Below are 24,546 nucleotides of genomic sequence, written 5' to 3'. Positions count from 1 at the left end.
GAACGCCCTTTCGGTGTAAAAAAAAGGTGCCTGGCTTGAATCGCGGCCGCACCCACACCAAGAGTAAAGTTGAATGGTAGATGAACTAATGAGGTAAGCAATTTGTGAGTGTGTGCGTGTGTGAGATTAGATAGATAGATAGATAGATAGATAGATAGATAGATAGATAGATAGATAGATAGAGAGAGAGAGAGAGAGAGAGAGAGAGAGAGAGAGAGAGAGAGAGAGAGAGAGAGAGAGAGAGAGAGAGACTTATTCCGTCGAAAACATGAAGAAGACGCTGCGAAATATGCACGGTGCGAAAACTGAATGGAAACTTTGGTACATGTGGTTTTTATGGGGAAAGGAGAAATCCGCGTTTGTATGCATAAAAGCTACCTAAGCCAAAATTATTCGCAAGAGACCAAATGAAATAACCCATACAGCCAGCCAGCAATGAAAAAAAAAGAAGCAGTTACACTAGCAATCTTTCGCGAACTGGGTTTCAGAATCATAGACCTGTTTGCAGCGATAGGCCTTGCAAGGGAACGTATCCACGTGCAATCGAACACATCACTGTGCAAACGGATACAGCCGCGTGCGTTGTACCGCAGGTTTTCGAACAATACGTCCTTATCCGACACTTCCCATTTTGGGGCGGGGAAGGAAGCAATCAATATTCAAATCATTCCTACGTCATACTGCAGCCAATTAATCTGTATACTGTGCAGTGACTCGACTCTGCGCGGCGTTTCGGTTCCGACAACGAAGCCCTCAGACGGCATTCAAATTAGTGCTCACTCGGCGTCACTTCCGGGCCACGTCACGAGCACGGCACGCGTCCACCCCTCTCCTCCCCTGCACGGATGAAAACCGAAACTGGGCGGTCACTGTGCCGGAACCGCCGCAACAAGCGTCTGCATACCGGCCGCCGCAGGGGTCAAGAATACGGCAACCCCCCCAGTGAAGCACAGGCCTGCTTGACGGCGCCGACGACCCCGTTATCATCGTGTGCACAGCCGCCGCCGCCGTCACACCTGTCTCGCGACCCGCAACCTGTCTGCACAGCTCAGAGAGTACTCTACCTCTGATACAGAAACGTTCCTCCTGCAGCGTGGTCAGACCCGGAAGTCAAGTGTGTAAGAGATACACGCGGTTCGGAATTCAGTATGAACGCATTTACCTGAAAGGCACATCCGTTGCTTCTAGGTTTCGCATTTTCTTCGCAATGGCGCATCGATTTCTCATTCTGAATAGGAATGTGTGTGTGTGTGGGGGGGGGGGGGGGGGGGGTAGCAGTTGTCGAAGTGCGTTTACTTGTGCGCTCTGAAGGCAAATCAAGAGGAAACCTCTCATCAGGAAATCTCCACGCTGCATTTCCGAAGTATTTGACGAGAAGAGGGGTCGCCACATACATGCACAGGGCACATGTGTAGAACGGAGGCATGCTTAATAGCCGACGAGTGATGAGTATAGTACGATTAGTACCAATGCACTGCTTGTGTGCGCGTATAGTTATAACCTTGTGATTTGAGCCTCGCACTGATTAAAAGCCAGGAAGTGAACACCACAAGCGCATATACATAAAACGGGTGCCTCTTTTTTTTTTTTTTTTCCTGCCAGACTTGTCGCTTCCCATCTCTGTAAATCGCTAGAATAGCATCCCATACAGAAAACCGGTTAAGAATCGCTGATTTACGAAAGGTTTCGCTTCACAGAGGCAAGTCCCGACATTCGCGGTAGGCGCAGAGGCAGCCGAGCACATGAACATGGCAGCCATAAAAAAAACGTGCACTCGACCCTGCACGGTTGCCTGTGTTGAGGTTGGCCGCCTATACAAAACGACGAAATGTCAAGCGTCTGCATCTTTGATGCAGTGCGCTGATTATGAGCTTAAGTATAACAAAAAGAGACTATACAGCACCGCAGTGCTATGAATACTCAAGCAGCTATAAAAATGTAACTGCATGCAGTCGTGAATAAGGAGGCACATCAAGACCTTAACCAGTAACGTATCGTTTCCTTCCCTTCGTTCTGGCTTCTCGATACATTGTGGACATCGACCGATTAGCACACCACGAACAAACGATTTAGTTCGTTCCTTCATTCATTCATTCATTCATTCATTCATTCATTCATTCATGAATCTTGGTGCTGTCAAGTTTTACTTTCACGAAGCCAGATTCTATGAAATTATCAATATACGAAAGCGTTCTCGATTTCTCCACACATTTTCATAATGCTTACTAGGTCAAAAAAGAAAATCCCAAATTATATCGAAGTAAGTTAAACCACTAGCCCGATTTAGCAAATATTCGGGGAAAATATGAGCCGGCCAAGCTTCGATTCGGTGAACGGACGTCATGCATGCACCTGTTGAAAGAAAAAAAAATTCCTATGAGGGCGGCGCCATCTTGCACTGTTGAGCCGATGCTTTCTTGTTTTAGGATGTTGCAACGTAAATTAATAAGGTCATCAAACATCGTATGCACCGAACCGAACCCATTTAATGTGCATTTGTCTACCGTAGTACTGTTCGTTAAGGAAAACACGAAGGCTATAATAGTCCACTATGGTGGCACTGAGCCCCCCCCCCCCGTAAGTGTGTGTTCGTGCGTGCGTGTTTGTGTGTATTTTGTGCGTGCGTGTGTGTGTGTGTGTGTTTGTGCATGTGTGTGTGTGCGTGTGTGTGTGTGTGTGCGCGCGTGTATGTGTGTGTGTTTGACTGACTGATTATGTTCCGTACAAGACTATTAACATGCGTGTTTTGTAAATTCGCGAAATCCTTTGCAACGCGAAACACTCAGTGTCCTATCGACTTTATTCAATGCAATTTTTGACGCATACTTTCCGCATAAAGAGGCCGACTGTTGTGTTTAGCTTCAAAAATCTTCATCGGCTACGACGACCTATCCAGACACGTTGTCAAGGGACAAACAATTAAAAAGAATTATGCATGACAAAAAAGAAAAGCGGAGTCTGAGGGGTACTGACAGACAAGAATGTCAAACAAGTGTCTCAGTCACAAATGATTCGCGAGCGCTTCTCGAAATGCAAGACTTGTTATCTGGTATACAGTACGGTTTTATAGCTCATCCCGATAATGAGCAGCGTGACGCTGGGTCTAAGAAGGGGTCATTTACCTCTCGTCCTTCGCCAAGGCTCGTAAAAGTCGAGAGACGAAGCACTCGAACGCGGCTCTCCTGATGACTTACATTATGCACAACCGCGCAAGGTCAGTTATGATACCGCTCTTTTCTCCTCGCAATTACGTATTATTCGATCGAGCTCGGCGTATACGCGAGGAACACCTGCGCACAGCTGTTCGAAATGACGACACGCGCAGATTAGAGTGTGCAGTACGCGGCAATAGAGCGAATGTGCTCGAATTGCCGTAGATAGACAGACTCTCTGCCGTCGTGTATGCAAGGTCCAGATGGCCATGATATTATGAAAGCGAAGAAAAAATTTAAGAATCCGCCCACTGCGAGTGGAGTTACAAAGGTTTGTCGCGTGCTACAATTGCATTCTCTTCTCTCCTCCCGACGAAAACGCTGGAAACTAAGCAGGGAGGGGTGGCAGGGCAAAGAAACTACCACGCCTCGTGACCTTGAGCACTCTTTTTCTTCGAATGCGCGGCCTCCCGCGGCTATCTCGGTAACTTGATTTTTTCGGTCACAGACACACAGACAATTTTTCGCTCACAACCAACGGGGCCGACGCCGGGTTTTCTGTGACACGAGCTCTTTAACGCTATCACGTTAAAACGGGTACCTACAAGCCAGAAGTGCACACGTTCCTGTATACCTTTTCCTACTCCTTCTCTACCGTCAAATGTTGCACAAATGTGACCAATAAATGCCTGAAACTTTTTTTGCCCAAGTAAAGCTTGTCCACACTGCATTTGCTTATTTTGAATTACCTTAGGCCCCACAATGAAACATCGAGCTAAAGAAGGCAGGTAGTTGGGGGGGGGGGGGGCTGCATCACAGAACAAATCAAAATTTATGAACGGAAGTAAGAAATAATTAGAATAAAAAAGCGCTTGCACATAATTGTGTGCAGGCTAAAAACGCCCGAAATTACTTTCACACCACCACCCCAGAAGAACTTTGTACGCAACAGTGACAGCACACACAATGTTGCACGAAGACACTTGTACACAAGAACCGCGGCTTTGTGACACTGCAGAATGCACGACGCGTTTTTGTGAGGCGAGAGCTCGTGTATTGTTAAATGGAGTCATGAGTTTTGAAAAAAATGGCGCGAAACTTCCAACACCAGGTAGCGGCGGATGAAAAGAACTTTGAAGAGAGCATTTCGTCCCAAAGCCAGCCTTATTTGGCAGGCCAACGCTCCACGAATACGTCACAACAGGTCAACTTAATGCGTCAAAATCAAGCATGAGATTTGGCTCGACCTTCAGGCGTTGGTGCCCGGTAGTTTTTAAATCGACTCGCGCTTGTTCAGCGCACTTCGGCCGACACACTGAAGGTTCAAACACAGCGTTGAACCGGGAGAACTAAAACCTGCCACGCGCTTTCACATTTTGATCCCGTGTTGGGCAGCGTCAATCAAGAAAGCTTCAATCAAGTCGCGCAACGTTCCAGCATACTTTTTTTCTTACTCCTTGCATCCGGCATCACTGTAGCGTCCGTAATAGGTTCGCCTATAGAACAATAAAAACAAACATACTCTAAGCGAAAGCAGCAGCACGGACGACTGAGCTAGCGACTCCCCGGTTTCAGAAAAGTAACGGAGTGAAATAATTTGTACGAGACAATTTCGTGCACTTGCCAGCAGGGGCTGCGCCAGGGGGGGGGGGGGGGCAAGGGGGGGCTGGAGCCCTCCCCAAAATTCTCGCCTGCCCCCCCTATGCCCCCCCTATGCCCACCCAAGTGCCCGGAAGCATATATTGAAAACCTAGTAGGAGCAGAGCTAGCTTGCCCCCCCGCAGGAACTCACTTTTCGCGGTTGCCCCCCCCCCCCCAGTAAAAACATCCTGGCGCCGCCCCTGCTTGCCAGCCTGCGTACCGGCAAAACCTTATAAGTTTGTTAAGCGTAGATCTTTACATACAAATATAGAAGCACCAAGTCGAAATCGAGATATCAGAATAATTAATCTAGAGCACATTTACAGTATGCATTACAATACGAATGCATATAAGCACAGCTCACACTTTTTTTTAAGGAAGCGTACACGTACCGGCCCAGCCATTACGGTATAGCCTTGGAACAAACTAATTTTGTGCCGAGAAACATGCCCTAGGAATTAAATTATCTTGACGAGTGCGCGCGAAGTGACTGGGCCAAGAGGACATGCCAGCGCGCTTACCGCTTGTTCGGACTAAATATAGCCGCTGCAGCGCAAGCGTTCAAGAAATGCAGAACACTTTTTCCCAAGCGTGAGGAGGTAAACTTAAACGCGCCGACTGGCACGCATGTTCAATCGAAGCAGCGCTCATCGCAATATTTGGCCGAATGCCGCCGCCGAATGAAATGCGCGAAACTACGAAATAGAATCTTCTTCAAAACTTCGATGCGATTCGTGAATCAGGCTGCACCGGTGGAAGTAAAACGAACGCGAAACTAGAGAAGAGATCGCGGAGTGGCGCTTCGAGCGATGGCTTCGGAATCCATCAGAATCCTGAATAAACGCCTCCCTTTAAATCCCTAACTACCCCCCTCCCCCGCCCTTACACTATCAAGCACTTTGCACAATTTAACGCAAGCGCGCTATAAATCGACGCAAGGCAACTAACATCAGTCGTCAAACGAGGTACCGGTAGCGACGAGCATCCCGAATTTGCGCAGTGCAAGGGGATCGAACGAAAAAGAAAAAAAAAACGGCAGGAGCGCTATGAAAGAATAACCACGGATGACACTCTTTCGACACCCCCGTAGCTCCTTTCTTTGCATCGGCCTGGCGCCACATTGCTCCTTAATATTCGCATGCGACTCTTTGTACTACTACTAATCATGGCGCAAACCTGGTTGGCGAGGTTAACAAGTCGCGAAAACCCCGCGCACAATATATCGAACCGCTCCGCGTGATAAAGTACACTTGTCAAACGGCGCACGAAATTGCTGCCGCCAAATTTCTCGGTCATAAATAATTCGCCGCAAAGTAAGCAAACAATAAGACACACGCGAACGGGCACCCAGAACGGAACCGCCGACCATCGACAAGGGTTGATTGCGCAACCGTAGCAAGTTTCATATCACGATGCCAACATCGAAGACAACGAGCGCTCGATGCGTCAAGGTCACCGCCGGCTCTCGACGTATGCCAGCCGTGCAGCGCCGGTAAGAAAAACCCTCGCGCCGTGTTTACACGGATGGGCTTTTCGGGCCGCTCATAGCGCAGCGTGCATGCCAGGCGCGAAGAGCGCCGGACGTCCGCGAAATCTGCAGTTCCCAGGCCCAGCGACAGCTGTTTCGTGATTTTACAACGTCCCGCCGCAGGCAATATACGGTTATACTTTAACCTGCACAATCCTTCCAACGAATGGAATCTGCAGCGATATCTGCGATGCGGGTTGCGCCTTCCGCGTCTTGGTTGGTCACAGCAGTATAAGGAAATGCGTGCTTTATGCATGCTTATCACTAAGTGTTTGTCAGCAGCGGGTGTGCGGTTGCCGAAACAGTCTCGATAAAAATAAATCTTGGAGACACGGCAGGCTGGCGGAAATTTGGCGTGTTTCCAGTGTCAAAATCGACCTGGGAAACTTATTTGAATATCACTTGCCATCGGTGAGCCCGAAGTTTAGTATTTTGAAAGGTGTAATTTACCACGGGCAGCTAACGATACAAATTACTTTGGCGGCGTTTATTACAAGTCCAATCTGTCCCTTAATTCGTATGGTATACTTAGGAGACCAATGAGTTTCATTCATTTAATCTTTTTCTTGCAAGGCTCCGGGTGAACACGCGGCGATTTGAACATCGTACGGCGGCACAGGAATACCGTTAAATCACGCTTATTTCACGACGCCGTGGAGTGGAAGGGCGAGCATGAATGACGCGGCTTCAGCAGTGTTCATGTTCCGCATACCGAAACTAACAACCAGTAGCAACCAAGGTACGGCGCATCAAAATCACCGCGAGAGTATATTGCCCCTCATTGAACGGCGCGCGGAGACGCAAGTGAGGTCGCTGCTTACAGCCGCATTCCAATGACAGCCGCTACCGGCGAAAGTGTAGGATGGAGTAGTTTTCTCTACTCACTTTAGATGTACGGAGAGAAAACTCCTCCGGCGAGCTTGTTTGAATATCACCTCCGGAAGCACAACACGCAGAACCCGGTTTCCGTGCTAACGAGCGGCAGCTCCGAGAGGGACAGACACGGGCAGACATGCCTCTGACGTCAATGACGTCACTGACGACAAAACGAGGCAGCGAAGCGTTGCCATGACGATGTACCATCTATCATATCAAGTTAACAAAGCCAGGTGACCTTTAAAATAATAAATAAATCTACTCAACTCATTCAGCGCATTACGCGTCTTGCTTTAGTCGCTCAACATTTTTATTGAAAGAGTTCTTTAAATCACCAAGTCTCAATTACAGCTCTCAGAGGCTAAGCTTACATACTTTGAAAGCGTCAACACGCCCTACAAAATCCCCACGAACTTCAACTACAAATCTCAAAGGATATGCTTTATGTACTCCAAGCGCTGGCACTGAGTGAAACGAGAGCCGAAAACACGCTACGATCGCCATGTTTTAGACGCAATTACGTTGACTCTAGCGGATTCACGACGTGGTGAACGGGAAACACTGTAGCTTTCATCGGTTTCATTGTCTGATGTATCGTAGATGGTTCTCCGGGCTTGTGAACTTTGCCAGTGGTGAGCTGTAACTTATACGCACTCGCTTCAAAATGAGCTACCAGCTATACAGAAACACAACGCTTGGGAACACTCTACAAGAGAGTTTAGACGAGCTAATACAGGTAAGGTATTTTCTCTGCAAGAATCTCCCACACGCTGGTTGAGTGACCGTGTTGCAAAGGTGAAAGTTGGGCAAGAAATGCATCGTCGTTTTTTTTTAATTTGTAGCATAGTGCTCAGCGTATTCTTGAGGACCGATGAAATACGTATCCTACAAATCGTCAGTTTCTCTTTTGTGCGTTGAGAGCCCCGAAAAATCTTTTTAAGGCGTTGTGCTCGAGAACGTGTCAAAAGTGCTTTTCTCTTCAGTTCGACAACCTGATGCATTGGACTTTTATTTTTCCAGTGCGGCCAGATCACACCTCACCTCGCCTTGAAGGTCCTCCTACAGTTTGACAAAGCCATCAACAATGCCTTGGCTAACAGGGTCAAGACGAGGTTAACGTTCAAGGTAAATTTGTGGGCACCGCAGTACATCCTCTGGGGGAGGGGGGGGGGGGTGCTGGGAAAAGGTCTTCGTTGCCAATTTTATCTACGCTGACGTCACTTTCTCCAAGCCTTAGTGATCTGGCGGTGCAAATTATTGAGAGTTTAGTGAGAATAAGTGAAAGCGACACAGATGACTTAAGTATCGAGGCGAGCGCTCAGTTAAACCACCTACTCAAATGTCAACACTTCGGGAAGCTGCCGTCATTTTTTAATAATGAGCAGGCGCTACGCACGTATCAGCAAACGCGGCAAGCTGCTTACGAAGCTTTGTCTCGGAAGAGCGAAATTATTATTAAGCAATATTTCTTCAAATGTCATCGACAGCTTTTACAACAGGATCATGCATGCAAGCCTTGCATGTTACGGTACATCATGTGAAGAAAGGAAATTGCCTCGCCGTGGTGGTATAGTGGCTAAGGTACTCGGCTGCTGACCCGCAGGTCGCGGGTTCGAATCCCGGCTGCGGCGGCTGCATTTCCGATGCAGGCGGAAATGTAGGCCCGTGTGCTCAGATTTGGGTGCACGTTAAAGAACCCCAGGTGGTCGAAATTTCCGGAGCCCTCCTCTACGGCGTCTCTCATAATCATATGGTGGTTTTGGGACGTTAAACCCCACATATCAATCAAGAAAGGAAATTATAGTTCCAAATAGTTGAAACTAACACATGAACCTTTCCTCGATTTCTGGCTGCAGATAGTTGAGGGGCGTAAAAGAGTGTTGCCTTCATTACGTTGGTGTGTTGATGCTTGCTCAGTTGTTCATTGAATGTTATGCCCATAGCAGCAACTTATAGCGTTACTATTTACAGGGGTAGGTTCGTGGGGGAAAATGCCACTTGTTTCTAAAGAAAGATTTTCTGCTAGGCGAGTAGGTATTTCATTCTTGAGGTGAACAGCTTGATAAATATTTACTGCAGGGACAGAGGAACATGGTAAAATAGCCATTTATCTATTATATAATGTTGTGTAATAAGCAATCAATGTGAGTACGCCCACCTTATGTGATACCCTGAAAGTGGCCCTAAGGTTTCAATAAATGGTTATAATGTATCTCTAGAACCCAATGGCATTCGCAGTAGATGCTTTCAGACACCACTTACGAAATTAATGCAATGAGGGTCGCTAGAAGCATACCTTGAATTGTGAGAGGTGTCCTCACTACAGTTTCATGCAGATTGCAACATGGGCCTATTGTAGAAGAAGGGCATTGTTACAGCATCATAGCATTAGCTATTATAACCAGCAAGTGAGTCATGCAGTATGTTTCAGTTGGTCTAACAAGCGAGCAGTCAGTACGAAATAAGCGAGGACAAGGCATGTGCACAGGGCTGGCATCTTTGAACTGGTCTGCTATAAAGCTATCATCCCCCATTGAACCATACCCATAAAAGTTGCATTTCAGATGTCTGTGGTGCAAGTTGTTACTAGCGCATTCAGCGGCAGATTCAACAATTGGTCATTGGAGGCACAATCCTCTATAGTGGACTTGTGAAGCCGTTTCACAACCCTTGACCACGCTGTTACGACCGTCATCATTATTGAAGTTTTTCGGCCTTTGTGAACGGGACGAAAATATTTCGACGCATTCCAAGCAAGGGTGTGCCGTCAAGACGGGTTGATTTCCTCTGGGCAAAACCTGAACGAGGGGTTCCGGACTGATTCGCACAAAGAAAACCCGCGAGACAAGAGAGGCCATTGTGAGCTCGACTCAAGAAAGGCCATTGTGTTTACTGCAAGCAAGGCTTTCGAGGCAGACAAGGAGGCAGCTGAGCCATTTTCGAGGCCACTGAGGATCGGAACCAGCATGGTATTTGCAGTTCAAGCTGAAAGCTAAAGCCAAACTGGTTGTGGCTGCATCTTGTTAGGAGAAACGGAGCCCCGGGATATGCTGCAGCTAAGCCACAGCTTCTAGCAAACAACCAGGAATGGAATGTGGGGTTGAAGGAAAGAAAAGAGCACTATCTGCTGAAGCCCTTGCAGGAGCCCGCCTGGATGACGAGGGATTAGTTGACTACTCCTTCTTCCCCCCTTTCTCCATAGGATTGGCTGAATGGGGTGGCATATTTTGACGATATGCTGGCCCACCACTACATTGTCCTACCCAAACAGTCAGGCAAGTTTGACACGTGTACTGGCAGCCGGTTTTTCGAGCCTCACCTAGCTGCCAGAAGAATCTTGGAAACCAAGATCATCGGACGTGCGCGAAACTTGGTGACGTGTGCGAAAACGTCGGTGCAGTGCGTTTGTGACCATATTTGGGCATCGTGTAGACTGTGCCCTCTCCACATGCATTGTGTGGTGTCTTTCCTCTCCTTTGTGGGTGGAGCACCTAGACCATGGAGCGCCCTATTGGCGGAAGCCGCGGACAATGCGCCCAGGGTTGGCAACGAGGCGCTATATAAGCTGAAGACTTTCGTGTATTTGAAGTTCTACAGTTCAACAGCCCCCCTGTACAGTTCTGATCACTTGATCACCTCTTTTCGAATTCTCAGTTACTAACCATGTAAATAAGTAGTTGTCGTTATTACGAGCGCCTCATCTGACTTGTTCGACGATGGGTCCTAGGACGGGGGCCCGCTACCAAACTGAGACCCACGGGACCCGGAGTCGCAACAACGCCCAGCAAAGTGCAATACCTAGCAAAGTCCTGAAAGAGGGGCTATAGACGCAGTGTTTATTTCGTCAAAGTTGTTTCTCTCTCTGATTGCATTGAAACACCAGAAAGGTACTTGTCTCAAGTAAACTGTTAGGTGATATTTGTTTCAGCCAAAGGTTGCTGCCAAAGATCATGCAAACGGAAAAACTATCTTGCATGTCAGCTTGAGCTGCCCAAGTTTGTTGTCTCTGTGCAGTATCTAAAGGTGAATTGTTGTCAAAAAGTGCGAACATATCTCGCTAAACATGCTAAGGTAAGAGTAGAAAAGATACACTTGGAGTGTAGTCTGCAGCTTCCTGAATCTGATCTTTAGGTCCATGCTTTGATCTCATGTATGCGTCACTATTCAAGTCCCTAGTACTGTTGTTACTTGCTATATGCTAAACTTGCACACCAAGATCACAGAACGTGGTTGCAGTGGCACCAGCATATGTCGGAATCCACACAAGCACCAGATTGACAGTCGTCCCTGCCATCCTAGGATTTGGAGTGAAATCTTTATGCCAAAAACTGCATGTTTTAAATGCCAAGAAATGATACATTATGCAAATGAGGTGTCTAGAGGCATGAGAGCATTGTTTATAGTCATATGTTGTACCGGAGTGTAAACATGAAAACTTGCTTTAGAAGACCAAAAACTGGCCAGTACGTGTGATTATATCATGGTTGAAATGACACGACTGTGATACATATAGTGGCAGATTTGAGCATTCATTTCACATTGCAAGTAGGATTTATATTTTTAAATTATGTTGTTTGAAAGCAACAAAAACCAGTATGTGACGCAGCCTAGCGGAAGAGCCTTGACGCTGGATTATGGAGCCGATCACTTTGTGTACGTAGTCGCGTAGTCTGATGCTGTCTTGTGCACCATAATTAGTTCTCTAGAATATAGTATGTATAATACTATCCATCCCCACTCTGCTCTGTGCTGCTAAGAAGTAAGAAAAGTTGCGCGTTGAGAAGCTGCGCTGCCTTCGTGGCAGCCAGTGAACTACGTCAAGCCGCAGTGCATGCATGCGCCGTGCACGCATGCGCAATAAACTGCATTCGAACATGAACTGCTCTTGCGCTTGCTGTGTGTGGCTGTGTGCGGCAAGTGTTGTCACATGCATATAAGATTTCATATTCGTCTCAGATAGAAAAAATCTGATTACCTATATGTCGCATTTTTCACGTTACCATTTTGGGATCAGACACTCTGGCCAGTTGGTTTTTCATTGCACTAGAGAGAGTAGGTACAATAAAAATTGGTTTTCGGTGCTGTTAAGTTATTCTAGAAAATTTATTTTCGTCAAAAAGAGGAATATGCTTTCCTAAGCTGTTTCCGGCTGCATTTTTTTTTCTTCGTGTATTAACTGTTCTTTGATATTTTTTACAAAGCACTATGCTAAAATGCATTGATTGCTACAAAAAAAAAGAATATATTACTTTCCTTGCATAAATATTTACGATATATTCCTTCTTACAATGACTGCAATTCCTGATGCTTATAGTTTTCCAGGTAGTTATGTTTTCCATGTGTCAACCTTCATTTCTGTGAACAGTTTCTTGGTGTTTCCCAGTTTATTCAGCTAGTCTCTGATAAGTTGTCTTCTTCCCATGCATATGTTAGCTTACTTGGCGAGATTTCAGAAGTAATGGGACACATTGGCTTATGCACGTAACCGAAATCACTTAAGTCAAATTTTCCTTTGTCATTCATTTCAAGTGTTGTGATCCAGTAGCAAAGTGGCATTTGGCTTACCTAAGTGCTCGTGAATGAAGGGGTTCATGTTGTTCCAAGTTCTATGATTGTATAGAGTTTTGTTTAACACTGTTCTATCCCAGTACTGCAAAAATACGGCACATATATTTTAGTACTGGCCATAGTGCAGCTTCGCGATTCTTCATGATCAGCACCATTATACAGCTTAAAAATATAAACTTTTGTTTATAATCTGTTCCTGGCTGCTTTCTTCTTATTACCAATAAAGTATTTTTTGCCACAAAAGAAAAAAAAAGAAAACAATAAAACTGTGGGAAGGGGTTTCGTGAACGAGAGAAAACGCCAAACTATAAGCTCAGTGGTGCTACCATTTCAATGTTGCAGCACCTACCCGCTATGGATTTTAATGGCATCTGCTTGGGGCCTATCTGATTATTTTCACTGTAAATAAAGGTTACGTCTCATTTCAAGAGAGCCAGAAATGATCTTTTCAAGTTCTATCAGTTTTTAATTAACTTCATAGGGAAACTAGAATATGGGAACATACACTTAAGTCCACAATGTTACTTTTGTGTACTTTCACTGCTGCTTTGCAAAAAGCTAAAAAGAACGAAAATGTGACCTTCATACCGTCACAACAGAACTGTAATTTAAGCGACATGGTAACCCTTAATTTTGAAGCACAACAGCATGTAGAAATTTCCGGATGGATAGCACACATGATGCACTACTAGCACCTGCTCACAACTGCTTTGATTGGCCCCTTAATGAGAAGTTAATAAAAACTGAGTCTTGAAAGAATACTGTGTCATTGTTAATGAACTAGGGTTTCTACGTAGCAGGCCTTTTTAGGTGCAAGTGAATAAGCATATGAAAACCTTCTTTGTAAAAGTTTAGATACCTGCAAAACTTTTTTTATTTACCACTCTTCTCTACCATGTTTTCTTAACAGCAATGTTACTGGGTTGCTGCCGTAACGCTGTGCTTTTATAATCTTTTCAGGCTGGACACTTAAGCACCTACCGGTTCTGTGATAATGTCTGGACGTTTGTCTTGAAAGATGTTGAGTTCAGGGAGGTCCAGGAGCTTGTCAAAGCTGACAAGGTCAAGATTGTTGCCTGCGATGGAAAAAGTATGCAGCCATTTTTTGCAGCTTATCAATGGTGTGGCATGAAAAAGGCCGGCCCGTTTTGAATGCCTTTTTGTAGCAGGAGCTGTGCTTATGCGTAGAAGATTCGAGAAAGCTTAGTGTTGGCATTTTATTACAAAGCTTGTGCACTATATTAGCTTTGTCGTGACAGCATAATACCTGTGCCAAGGGACTGGTTTATGACGTTGGAGTCATTCTATGCAATCGTAAGAAAAGCCTTTTTTCAGATGCATATATGTAATCGTATTTACGCTGAAATTTGGTCATGTGATGTTTATTGCACCTAAATATTGGTTGATTGCATTGTAGTTATAGTTTCTTTTCTGAGAGAGGAAACTATGTACTTTTCTTTGCAAATTATGCATGCATTAAAAAATGGTATAAAATGGATCACTTCTTTATGATAGGCATTCAAGCCAGGCCCAAATAAATGCATGTTCATTGCCATTAAGTCATGTTGCCATGACAATTGCTTATTTATCTGTTGAGAGTGGCAACAAGAAGTAGCGACTTATCAATTTGCATTCAGTTGATTTCGCTGTGGAGAGTTGTAAACACAACTACATTAACCAGACTTGATCTTTGCATCTGGCACAAAGTTGTAGATAAAGGGCAGTCTCAATGTGCTAAATAAGAGCCAGTAGTTCTTTTTAAGCAAAAAATGTTACTTTGTTCTTGCTGCAAGGTACGGTACGTCCCATGACCTAGTGCACCATTCATTAATCTGTAATTAGTCTTGTGGAAAAAGAAATTTAAAAGGCAGCGGCTCTTGAGTTCAAAAGATCATGAGCGCAAAAGAAAATGCAGATGGTTTACAAAGCTGGAGCGTTGTCTTAATCCTGCCAGCCAAGCTGTTGGTTTTGTTTAGTTTGCATGTGATTTCCTCTTAATTATAAGTAATCATTTCTTACATAAAGTGCAGTTGCCTTGTGTATTGATCCAGAAACTTTGTCAGAGTTTCTGTAGCAGTTTAATGGCAATCATATTAAAAAGATGCTGTTAAAGTTATGACTGTGGATTTCCTCAGTTTTGTGCGTGTTACTCTGTAATAGCATTCCAGATTTATTATTAAGACAAAAGTTTAGGTCTCTTGTTCTTTGCCATTGTTATGACTTACAGACTGTGTGCTTTTTATTTTTTGCAGATCAAAACCAAACATAGCTAGGTGACTGCGGGCTCCCTGGTGAAGGCAGCCGACAATCCTCTCAGCTTTTCGTGCGCACATTGTGGCTCTTGTGTATTCATCTTTGGACATCACCACCTTGTCAGCCTGCTTGCCTGCTTGTGTAGATTGCTTGCCTGTATAAACACATACTGAACATTGTACAGTGTGGTATGGTCTTCTATCAGCAGTAGGCTCTTGTGTTATGAAATGAGATGTTGTGTCAACCTGTCTGCCACTGTGGATCAGTGGCTGCAGTGCTCAGCTGCTGAAACAAAGGTCGCGGAATTGATCTTGGCGGCGGCAAGTGGCACTTCAATGGTGGTGAAATGGTAGCAGCCCGTATACTGTGCAATGTCAGTGCTTACTGAAAAACTTCACCAGGCCTGAGCGGAACGCACAGCATAGTCACAGCGAAAGCAGAAAGAGCAGCCTCTCAAAGCCCTTTCTAAACATTCTTTGGGTAAATGCTAGAAGCACACTTGCTGGGTACCCATTATGCCATTAGTAATAATGGCCGACATTCACTATGCTATCCTTTGTCATCCTTTGGAGAAGCGTGGTATCCACTAAACGCTTGCAATGAATTTTGTGTGAATTTGTATAGCGCTCAGTGACTGAGGACGATAAAGAATTATGCCTGAAGTGGGCATGTGCCACAGTTAATAGCTGATGAACAAGCTTTTGTAATATGTTGGAGCATTGGGCGACCCACTTGTTATGTGGTTCGCATTGTGTGGCATCTGGTTGTTCTTTTGCTGTTCTAAAACTTACTCATATTATTACTCATATTAGCGCGATTCTTTTCCAGACATAAAGCCTACCTAAGGCAAGTTTGCGAACGAGTCCCAAGCTCCGGCATAGCTCAGCATTAGAATACTGGGCTGGCATGCAGTGGGCCTGAGTTCGAATCTCACTATTCACCACATCTCATTGCTATGTTTTATTTAAGTTTCTTTTCTTATTTTGTGTGATAATGGTTACGGACACCGGCAACGGAGGACAACTACGGCACCACATGTGACCATATACACCATATAAATCACCTTATACATCAACATTCTCATTCTGTCTGCTTGTGCACTTTTCACTTCGCTTTCCACGAACCCTCTATTGCATACCGGGCATGTTTATTGAAGGATGTCAGCTTCTAGGTGTACATGCGAGGACAATTTGCATGCTGTATTGGTTGCCTGACAATGCTGACCATGGCGAAACCCAGATAACCTCATACGTAAATATCCCCAACTATTTTCTTTTTGGGATAACACAGAAGTTTATGGCCAAGTATCATTCAAGACAAATACAAATAAGCTCTGCCTTTGGAAAGGTGCTATTAAGGAAGCTGAGTTTCTCTAGAAGGTGGAGGCCATATTGAGTAAAAACCCTGAAAATCCAATTGTGGCTATTCTAAAGGGGCGTGAACTGGTAGAATAAACACTAGCTTTCTGTGCACAGGTCGATCAGGTGCACCTCATGGGAAAATGAGAAAATCGTAAAGGTGATCCAAGTATACTTGCTGCAGCAAATATACACTTTCATACACACCATTGCAATAACATAGTGGATTAGGATGTTGTATATAGCCAGCAGATCTAGCCTTGCATAATTTGCAGGCAATTGCCCCGCCCAGTTTCCTCATTGCTAATTGTAATTTGTGTCCTTTTGTTTGTTTGCTTTTTAACCAAGCACGGGCAGGCTCTTAGAAGTTGTGCGTATCGTGACGTAACTCTACATAAGCCAGCAGCCTCTGAGCTATAGTGTACGTGCCCTAAGGTGTGTGGCTATTTGCATGTATGATTGTTTCTACAATTTTTGTTGCCTGAGAGGGCAAGAACACATGTCTGCTGCAGTTTCACCAAACTCTTTGCTGAATTCGAAGTAATATTAACCTATCCTGTGCCACTATGAATGTTAGGCATCAGAGGAAGGTGTAACAAGCCCGCTATTCTAAAGCTCTCTAACAACTATTACTGTGGAAGCACTACTTAACATATATCCTTGCTAGCTTGTCCAAATATTGAGCTTTCATTTAAGTATAATTAAATTGAATAATTGGTGCACAATGTGTACGTTTGTGTAACAGGCTCAGGAAACACATAAAAAAATGAAACTGTCAATGAATATACAAGTTTTGTAAAATACTGTTTCTACTTGCCAAGTTTTTCATATTCTCAGCTATGGAGTATTAGTTCAGTGGAACACTCAAAAGGGGAGAAGTATTCATGACCAAGAAAGATTACTGTCAATTTGTTTGTAGCATGAAGCTGCGAATGATATGTACATTGTAAAGAAAGCTGCTTGGCTGTTGAAAAATTAGTCATCATTACAGATTTCTTTAAATACCTATATAAATTTCTTTTGTGGCTTCATTCTACAAAGCAGAATATGGCATGTTTGTCCTGTCATGTCCTCAAATACCTCAGGTACCCTGCATCCACATATTCACAAAGAGCTTCACAGGTGAAGAGGGGAGTGAGGGCTCGAGTTCTCTTCGGGCTGCTTCATAGGGGGGGGGGGGGGGGGCCTTCCCTTTCCCCGTGCGTTTGCTCGAGATATTTTTAAAGACGATAGTCTTTCTTGAGGACCTCCTACGCAAAAATTTTGGTCTGTCTGTCGGTCGGTCATTTGTCTGTTTGTCCACCTTAACGGTACCCTAAACGGCACCAGACGATACCCCGAACGCCCGACCCCATCCGCAGCGCCCACCAATATTGCTCAAGATTCAGCGTTCATACATGTGCGATTGTCAATTAAAAAGCAATTACTGCACATATCTGAGGCACCATAACAACACGTCAATATTCTTTATGTGTGTGTTTTACTAGAAATGGCATGCATACATAAGTAATTATAAGGGTCGTAGCGTTTATCACGTTGCGCTGACCAAGCAACATTTGCACGAAAAGGCAAGCGTTTCTAACGCGTTGCTAAGACGACATGGTGGCGGCACCTACCCGTCGCCTTGCGTTCTACACCTTATCAGTGATCAACTCCGAGACGGGCACGCACGGCGCGCGCGCTTCCTTTTCCAGGATAACTGCCAGATAGCGCTCATGTCTCACATCTGACGTGACTTGATGCGCTTGTTCACCTCTGCTGCACGCTCGAGGCACTCTAACGCAGCGCCTCCAGAATACCATTCACCGATTCTCTTGCGCAGAACATCAAATGAACGTTTTGTTCACACTCTCCAGACGCACGACTATCGTCTTTCGACGACATTTGCAGTGTAACATGCAGATACGGGGCCATTTTTTTTTTCTTTAGAGCTTGGCTCATGCTTTCACACTGCTGTTGAACTGTTGGCCAACCTGTCTGGCAGCTATTTCACAGGGGACTGTTTATGCCCGCTCCTTTCCCTTCGGATCATGAGACAGTGGCAAGTAAGGAGTTTGGCGCCATACGTGGTTATATTAATAATGAATTCACAAGATCACAAAAATTGCGGCATTTGCACGGCTCTTGAGCAAAATAAGTGCGGGATGCACGCATTAAGAAAATGAGTTTTTCATGTAACACATTTCCTTAAATGTCCTCAGGCGCTACACACACACACACACACACACACACACACACACACACACACACACACACACATATATATATATATATATATATATATGTGTGTGTGTGTGTGTGTGTGTGAGTGTGTGTGTGTGTGTGGAGAGAGAGAAATGTGGAAGAGCAAGTCGGGCGCCCCGCCGCCTCGGGGAATTTGAAAACTTGTGACAACGTAATCTAATCACATCCGACTTTTCTCTTGCTGATATCAGCCTGTAACTTATGTGTTCTAATATCTATGGCATTTCAGCGTTGAATGTGACTTTGCATCAACCATATAGTGTAGTCATTGATAATAATTTCAAATACAGCGTAAACAATGTCTAGTACCCACCGAGATAAATATTTTATTATGCACTTGGTGGCATTGTTTCTGCAGACCATGAATGACATTAAGACAAATGGATGGCTTAGATATATAAGTACTGCGCGTCATAGAGTCGTATGTGTGCTGAACCGAACATTTCATGCACCGAGGATAATGTATAATGTAGTTTTACTTTAGTCATGATAGCAGAGGCGTTCAGAAGGCTTGTGGCCTGTTCCTATGAGCAGACAGAACAGCCTGACGGTAATTTTATTGTTTGTAACTTATAAATACAAACTTCCATTCAAAAACGCAACATTAAAGGATATCTTTCAAGTGAATATTATGGCAGAAGCACTGCATAGCTTCGTACAGTAATTACAACAGAAAACCTTGCGAGGCGAACATATTGAAATTCTTCAGCACTTAAAAGCGCATCTTACCTACTGCAACTCTGCTTCTATGTATGCACTGGCAGAATTTTTAAAGCGAAGCAAGGTCATACTCTCAGCGCTTTGATATGGCATTCAGATGCACGTTGTTCTTGAAGGTTTCACTAGGTGAAAAAAAAAAAAAATTGAGGAACAGCCAGTTAGTTCCGTATAAGTAGGCTTCAAAATGGCAGCATATTTTTGGTTTCGGTTTTGTAGCAGCGGCTGCAGCGCCGCTGCGGAACATCAACGAACTATGGAAGCGCGCGTCAGTAATTTGGCGGGAGTTGTTAAAGGGATCGGGGCCAGCGCGTTGTTTTTCATCAGCTGCTGTGAAACGTGACAAATATTGTTGATCACTATGCTAGATTGTAGCTCGTAACTATGGTGTTACAAAACAGTGGTCGGTTCAAGAGTTTCAAGTCCGACAAGTTCTCGAAAGGCGGCGATGACGCCAAACATGCGGGGTGAGCTGTTCTCCGCTACCGGAGAGTGTCTCCGGATTGTCCGCAATTGCGAAGCTTTGTGTTTTGTTTTGCAGGAGAGATGATACATCGGAGAGACGTCTGCTGGATGCATTATTTAATGATGAGATCGATGCAAAGTTCGGATTCGAGCGTCATCGGGAAGGAACCGAAAGAATCGGCTGGCTGATAAACATCCATCCGGTACGTGGTCACCGAAACCACAACCTGTTGCATGGGCTCCTAATATAAGCTTCGATTAAGGAGCTGCGCTACTTATAATGGTTCGCCGATGCATGATATTTGGATACCTCCATCGAAAAATAAGGACACAGAGAGCTGGACTTTGAATTTGCAAGTTTGTAACACGGAGTCGACTTTCAGTTAGCGGAACCTAGAATATGTGACGACGCGTTTGCACGTTCATGGAAGTTGCACGTTCATGGAATCATCATGGAAGTTATTTGATGTGCTTTTAAACACGATTCTTAGATAGTTGAATGATACACAACTCAAACATGTTCTATGAATTCTAGAGTACAGACCCCAAACATGTTCTATGAATTCCTCGAACGTGGCACTGACCTTAGTAAGACTTTGTGCACAAAATATCTGGCCTCGTTTTGTTGTTTTGCTGGTTAAAATACTCAACTATCTCCTTTACGGTGTGCCCTTTCAGACTGAAATACTGAATGAAGACAAGCGACTCATCAGTGCCGTTGACTATTACTTCATCGAAGAAGATGGTAGTCGATTCAAGGTGTCGCTGCCATTCGAGCCGTACTTCTATATCGCGACTAAGCCTGGCTCAGAGCAAGAGGTCACCTCATTCCTCACCCGTAAATATCAGGGAACGTTGGCCCGCGTGGAACTCTGCCCAAAGGAAGATCTCGATTTGGTAAGAACTTGCAAAGGACTACATGTAACGTAAATACTCTTAATACCGCATCACTGGTCTCGTGTGTGGAATCTTACTCTCATGCTTAGTCTCCTCTTTTTCTGAATGCATTGTGTTCATTTTTTTATTGGAGCCCATTTCTAGGTCATTGTCTGTATGCCAGCAAGAAAGCCCACATACCGTAAAATGTTGAGCAACACCCCTTTTGCATTGAAGGACAATCAGAACGGATTTGGGAGGGGGGTGCTTGCTCGGTTCTAGACTGCTCATTGGCGCTTATTTGGTGCTTATTTCAGATCTATCGAAAAAATAAAAGGGGGGTGGGGTCTTGCTCGGCGTTTTATGGTGGTTGCACAAAAAGTCACGTTCGCAGAACAAGGTGTACCAGTGTGTTTTACATATATCTCCTCTTGAACTACCACTGCAGATGTATTGATTGATGACTGAATATGTTCTTTACGCATCTACACAGTAAAACAACCAACGGCTCATGAATGTGTCCTGTAAAGAAGTATACATCATTATGCACATTGCCCCTTTAAGAAACAATGTGCCTCCTTTTCCGAAGCTTCTGGTTTATAGTGCCTGCTTGGCCAGTTTCACAAGTAAACTGCTGCACAGTTCTGCACTTTTTTCCCCCTCATAGTAGCTTGGCAGCTGGGGTGTCGCACTGCTAAGCTTGAGCGCAAGGGGTTGATTTCTAGACACTGCAACCCCATTTCTGCAGAATTAAAGGGGCAAGAATGTCGGCTTGTTTACATAAATAGACACATTATAAATCTCTAGGTGGTCTAAATTATTCCGGGCATCCGCCAGCACGGCTTGAATCAAAATGATATCCTAGTTTGGGCACATAAAGTCTCAGAAATCGTACTTTTGCTCTATCTTCATGTTTGGCACTCCCTAGGCATGCCATTGATCCTGTAGACAGTGTCATAGCAAAGTGGACCTAGACCAAAGACAGTAATTGCCAGAACTGTACCATCAAAACCATGTCGAGATGCTCAATGTGCTTTGATTTCATCATGTATACATGGTCCCAACCAGCTCGATGGATGTTGGCATCTGGTGTTGCAGTGATTCACGTAATCGTTTGTGTTATATGAGTGGCAACGGTAGCTGAGTCTGCCAAATTCTAAAATTTATTCAGCTAGCCTTTGATGAAAAACACAAACTATCTCATCGGTTCAAACTGCAAATAATTCACAACAAACCGTGCCAACAAGTGAACTTTTTCATTTTTTCACTTTATTATTCGCTTTTTATCACTGTTTATGCATTTTCGTCAGAAGCACTTGTTTTCTTTTTTCAATGTTTTCTGAAGTTTTGCTCTTTTACTGAAGTTCTGCTCTTTTATATTGTATACATATGGCTGTCTGTGATACTGAGATAAGTGGCATTTGAACTTGTTGAATTTTTCTGTGCTGCTACACGCTTATAGCATGTGTAGTGAAGTTTAAAAGAAAAGCAGTTGTACTTATTAATCATAGTTGGTTAAGTGATGCAACAGCCATATGCTTTGTCACATGTATACATCACACACGTTTCGTGCGACTGGTGTATGATTTTTTTTTCTTTCAAGCCCAACCACCTTGTGGGTCTTAAGAGAACCTACCTGAAGTTGCTGTTTCTCTCTGTGAATGATCTGCTCAAAGTGCGCAAAGAACTGCTTCCTGCTGTCCGGAAAAATCAAGAGAGGAAAAGTTCATCAGTGGCGCAAGTCCTGGGGTAATCCTGGCTTCTTCCTCCTCTCTCTTGACGCAAATATATTGGGCTCTTCGCCTGCTGCAAAACCTTTGTCTGCCGCGTTTATCGTTGTCATTAAGTTCACCTTTGTGTTTATTCACCAGTTACAAATATGGTATTTGGCAAAATGTTGACAGTTTATTGAAATATGTGCACTTGCTTTTTGTCTTGCAAGTGAACCTTTAAATGCAAACGTTGCATTTCACTGTTTCAGCAAAAAGGCTATTCAGGTTTCGGAGCAATGTGCCTGTGTGCGCTAAAGCACTTTTCTTAGTCATGGGATTTCTGTTAACATTATTGCTTTCGTGTGTTGTTTGTATTTCTGACTGCTTAGCGAGGCTACAGACATACGGATAAATTACTTTGGCTACAAAAAAAAAAAAATATTACAGTGAGAGTTCCTCTTGAACTTTCAGCAATCAGCTGCCACTCGGCTATTTATTTTGTAGAATGCCGCACTGTAACAATACAACTTTGTGTCACCATTAATGCGTAGTGCCTTACTTTGCTTGAAGATATGAATTAAGCCTTTTTTTTTTACACTGTAACCAAGTGGGACCGTTCATAATTTTGGCACATGGTGTACACTCAACCATGATAGTTTGCTGAACCTCTCATAATGTTGAATGCATGAACAGCCTGTGACCATAGCCAATAAATCTATACAACAGGTTGTTGTTCGTGTGTGATACTACAGGCTGGGAATTCGATTATGAGGCTGCAGAGGTACACTCAAACCTCGATATAACGAAATATAGGTTATAACAAAGTAAATGAAAAATAGTCTTGCAATAGGTGTAGTGTTAGGAATAATCCTTTATAACAAATTTCTGGATATAACAAACTTATTTTCGTGTGAGCTGCAACAATGTTATAATGAGGCTCGAGTGTATCTAGTCTTTATTCTCAGATCACACAGTGTGCAACTTCATGTACATGTGGTGATTATCTTTACGCTATTTATTTTCTCCTTTCAACTACATACTTATTTTGTTTTTTGGTTACACGGTTACACCTCTTCTGGAACTGCCTTGACAGTATTCAGAGAAAAAGTAGGTATGCAGGCACGCGCCGAAGAAATCAGAAACAAATGACTTAAGTGCCGACCGTTATATGTGTTCCCGATTTCCCTTTTTCTTGCGTCACTTACATATGCACTACCATCTAGCTGAACGTTACATCATTTATAATCTCCACCTTAAGCCTGGATTATTTTGAAAGAACTAAAATATAGCGAGTCGTAGACCTGGGCTCTGTGTTTTATTTCGTAAAGAACAAGGTTTTCTTAACATTTTCCAGTGTACTCATTTGTGTCATCCTTTTGTAATTGGGACACTGCATGTGCCTCCTCGTTTTATCAGCTGCCCTGCGTAAATGCACATTGAAGGGAAAGCACTGCACCTTTAAAAAGTTGCCTTCTATATGATAAATTAATTGTATGTGACTATAAGTCACATTGATTGCAGGCTTTGCTTTTCTAACGAATTGTTTATTTGTTATACACATTTTTATTACCAGACCACAGTCGAATGATGGTTCAGAAGGATCGGCGACGGCTAAAAAACTTTTGGAACAGACTGAAAACATAGTAGACATCAGGTGAGCTACCGGAAAGATTTGCCATCTTGTAGCCGATTGAAACTCTGAAGAGTCAAACCTTGTTATATCGATGTGGCACCTGACTTGTATATGAAACTGTTACATTCCAAAATTTATTATAAACGTAGTAAACACATTTTTAACATTGTATAAATTATATAAATATAGCTCCATTATCTTCCAAAATTTATTATCAGCGTAACAAGTATATATTTTTAATCTTGTATAAAAGGCAAATTTTTTTTATTTACTCCATTGTAACAGATGATGTTGAGTTTCAGCTTTGAAACGCAGAAGGAAATTGTGACCTTCAGTATGCCTGCTTATTATTTTTTTCTACCTTCATTTGTACACCAGGGAGTATGACGTTCCCTACCACATCAGAGTTTCTATTGACTTGAAGATATTTGTTGGCCTCTGGTATGCCGTGCGAGGTCGTGGCTCTGATGCACCAGAGATTAAAAAGCGAGAAGACATCCTCCAAGTACCAGTGAGTGCTCGT

At 43.9% G+C, this 24,546-nt stretch overlaps 3 protein-coding genes across 3 annotated transcripts in view; 2 read left to right on the top strand and 1 right to left on the bottom strand.

The window, feature by feature from the left end:
* The window catches only part of LOC142814539 (ubiquitin carboxyl-terminal hydrolase 2-like), a 280,351-nt gene extending 273,012 nt beyond the window's left edge, over positions 1–7,339 (bottom strand). The window contains exon 1 of the mRNA XM_075893391.1: positions 7,207–7,339. The gene's annotated coding sequence lies outside the window, so the exon portion shown is untranslated. The remainder of the gene's footprint in view (positions 1–7,206) is intronic.
* A 407-nt stretch (positions 7,340–7,746) lies between these two features.
* TfIIA-S (general transcription factor IIA subunit 2) lies at positions 7,747–15,199 on the top strand. The gene is made up of 4 exons (XM_075893401.1): positions 7,747–7,933; positions 8,218–8,322; positions 13,726–13,855; positions 15,018–15,199. The coding sequence occupies exons 1-4, from the start codon at positions 7,862–7,864 to the stop codon at positions 15,032–15,034; spliced, it is 324 nt and encodes a 107-aa protein (XP_075749516.1). The 5' UTR covers positions 7,747–7,861; the 3' UTR covers positions 15,035–15,199.
* A 4,408-nt stretch (positions 15,200–19,607) lies between these two features.
* Positions 19,608–24,546, top strand: part of PolE1 (DNA polymerase epsilon catalytic subunit 1) — a 79,425-nt gene continuing 74,486 nt past the window's right edge. Inside the window, exons 1-6 of the mRNA XM_075893389.1 lie at positions 19,608–19,804; positions 19,879–20,005; positions 20,481–20,699; positions 22,282–22,427; positions 23,964–24,044; positions 24,402–24,534. Coding sequence (XP_075749504.1) covers positions 19,722–19,804; positions 19,879–20,005; positions 20,481–20,699; positions 22,282–22,427; positions 23,964–24,044; positions 24,402–24,534 — 789 coding nt within the window. The 5' untranslated portion in view covers positions 19,608–19,721. The remainder of the gene's footprint in view (positions 19,805–19,878; positions 20,006–20,480; positions 20,700–22,281; positions 22,428–23,963; positions 24,045–24,401; positions 24,535–24,546) is intronic.

Source organism: Rhipicephalus microplus, chromosome 4 (assembly GCF_043290135.1).
Source record: "Rhipicephalus microplus isolate Deutch F79 chromosome 4, USDA_Rmic, whole genome shotgun sequence".
Classification (NCBI taxonomy): Eukaryota; Metazoa; Arthropoda; class Arachnida; order Ixodida; family Ixodidae; genus Rhipicephalus; species Rhipicephalus microplus.
Note: the sequence above shows the minus strand (reverse complement) of the source record. Positions and strands in the feature narration are given on the sequence as shown.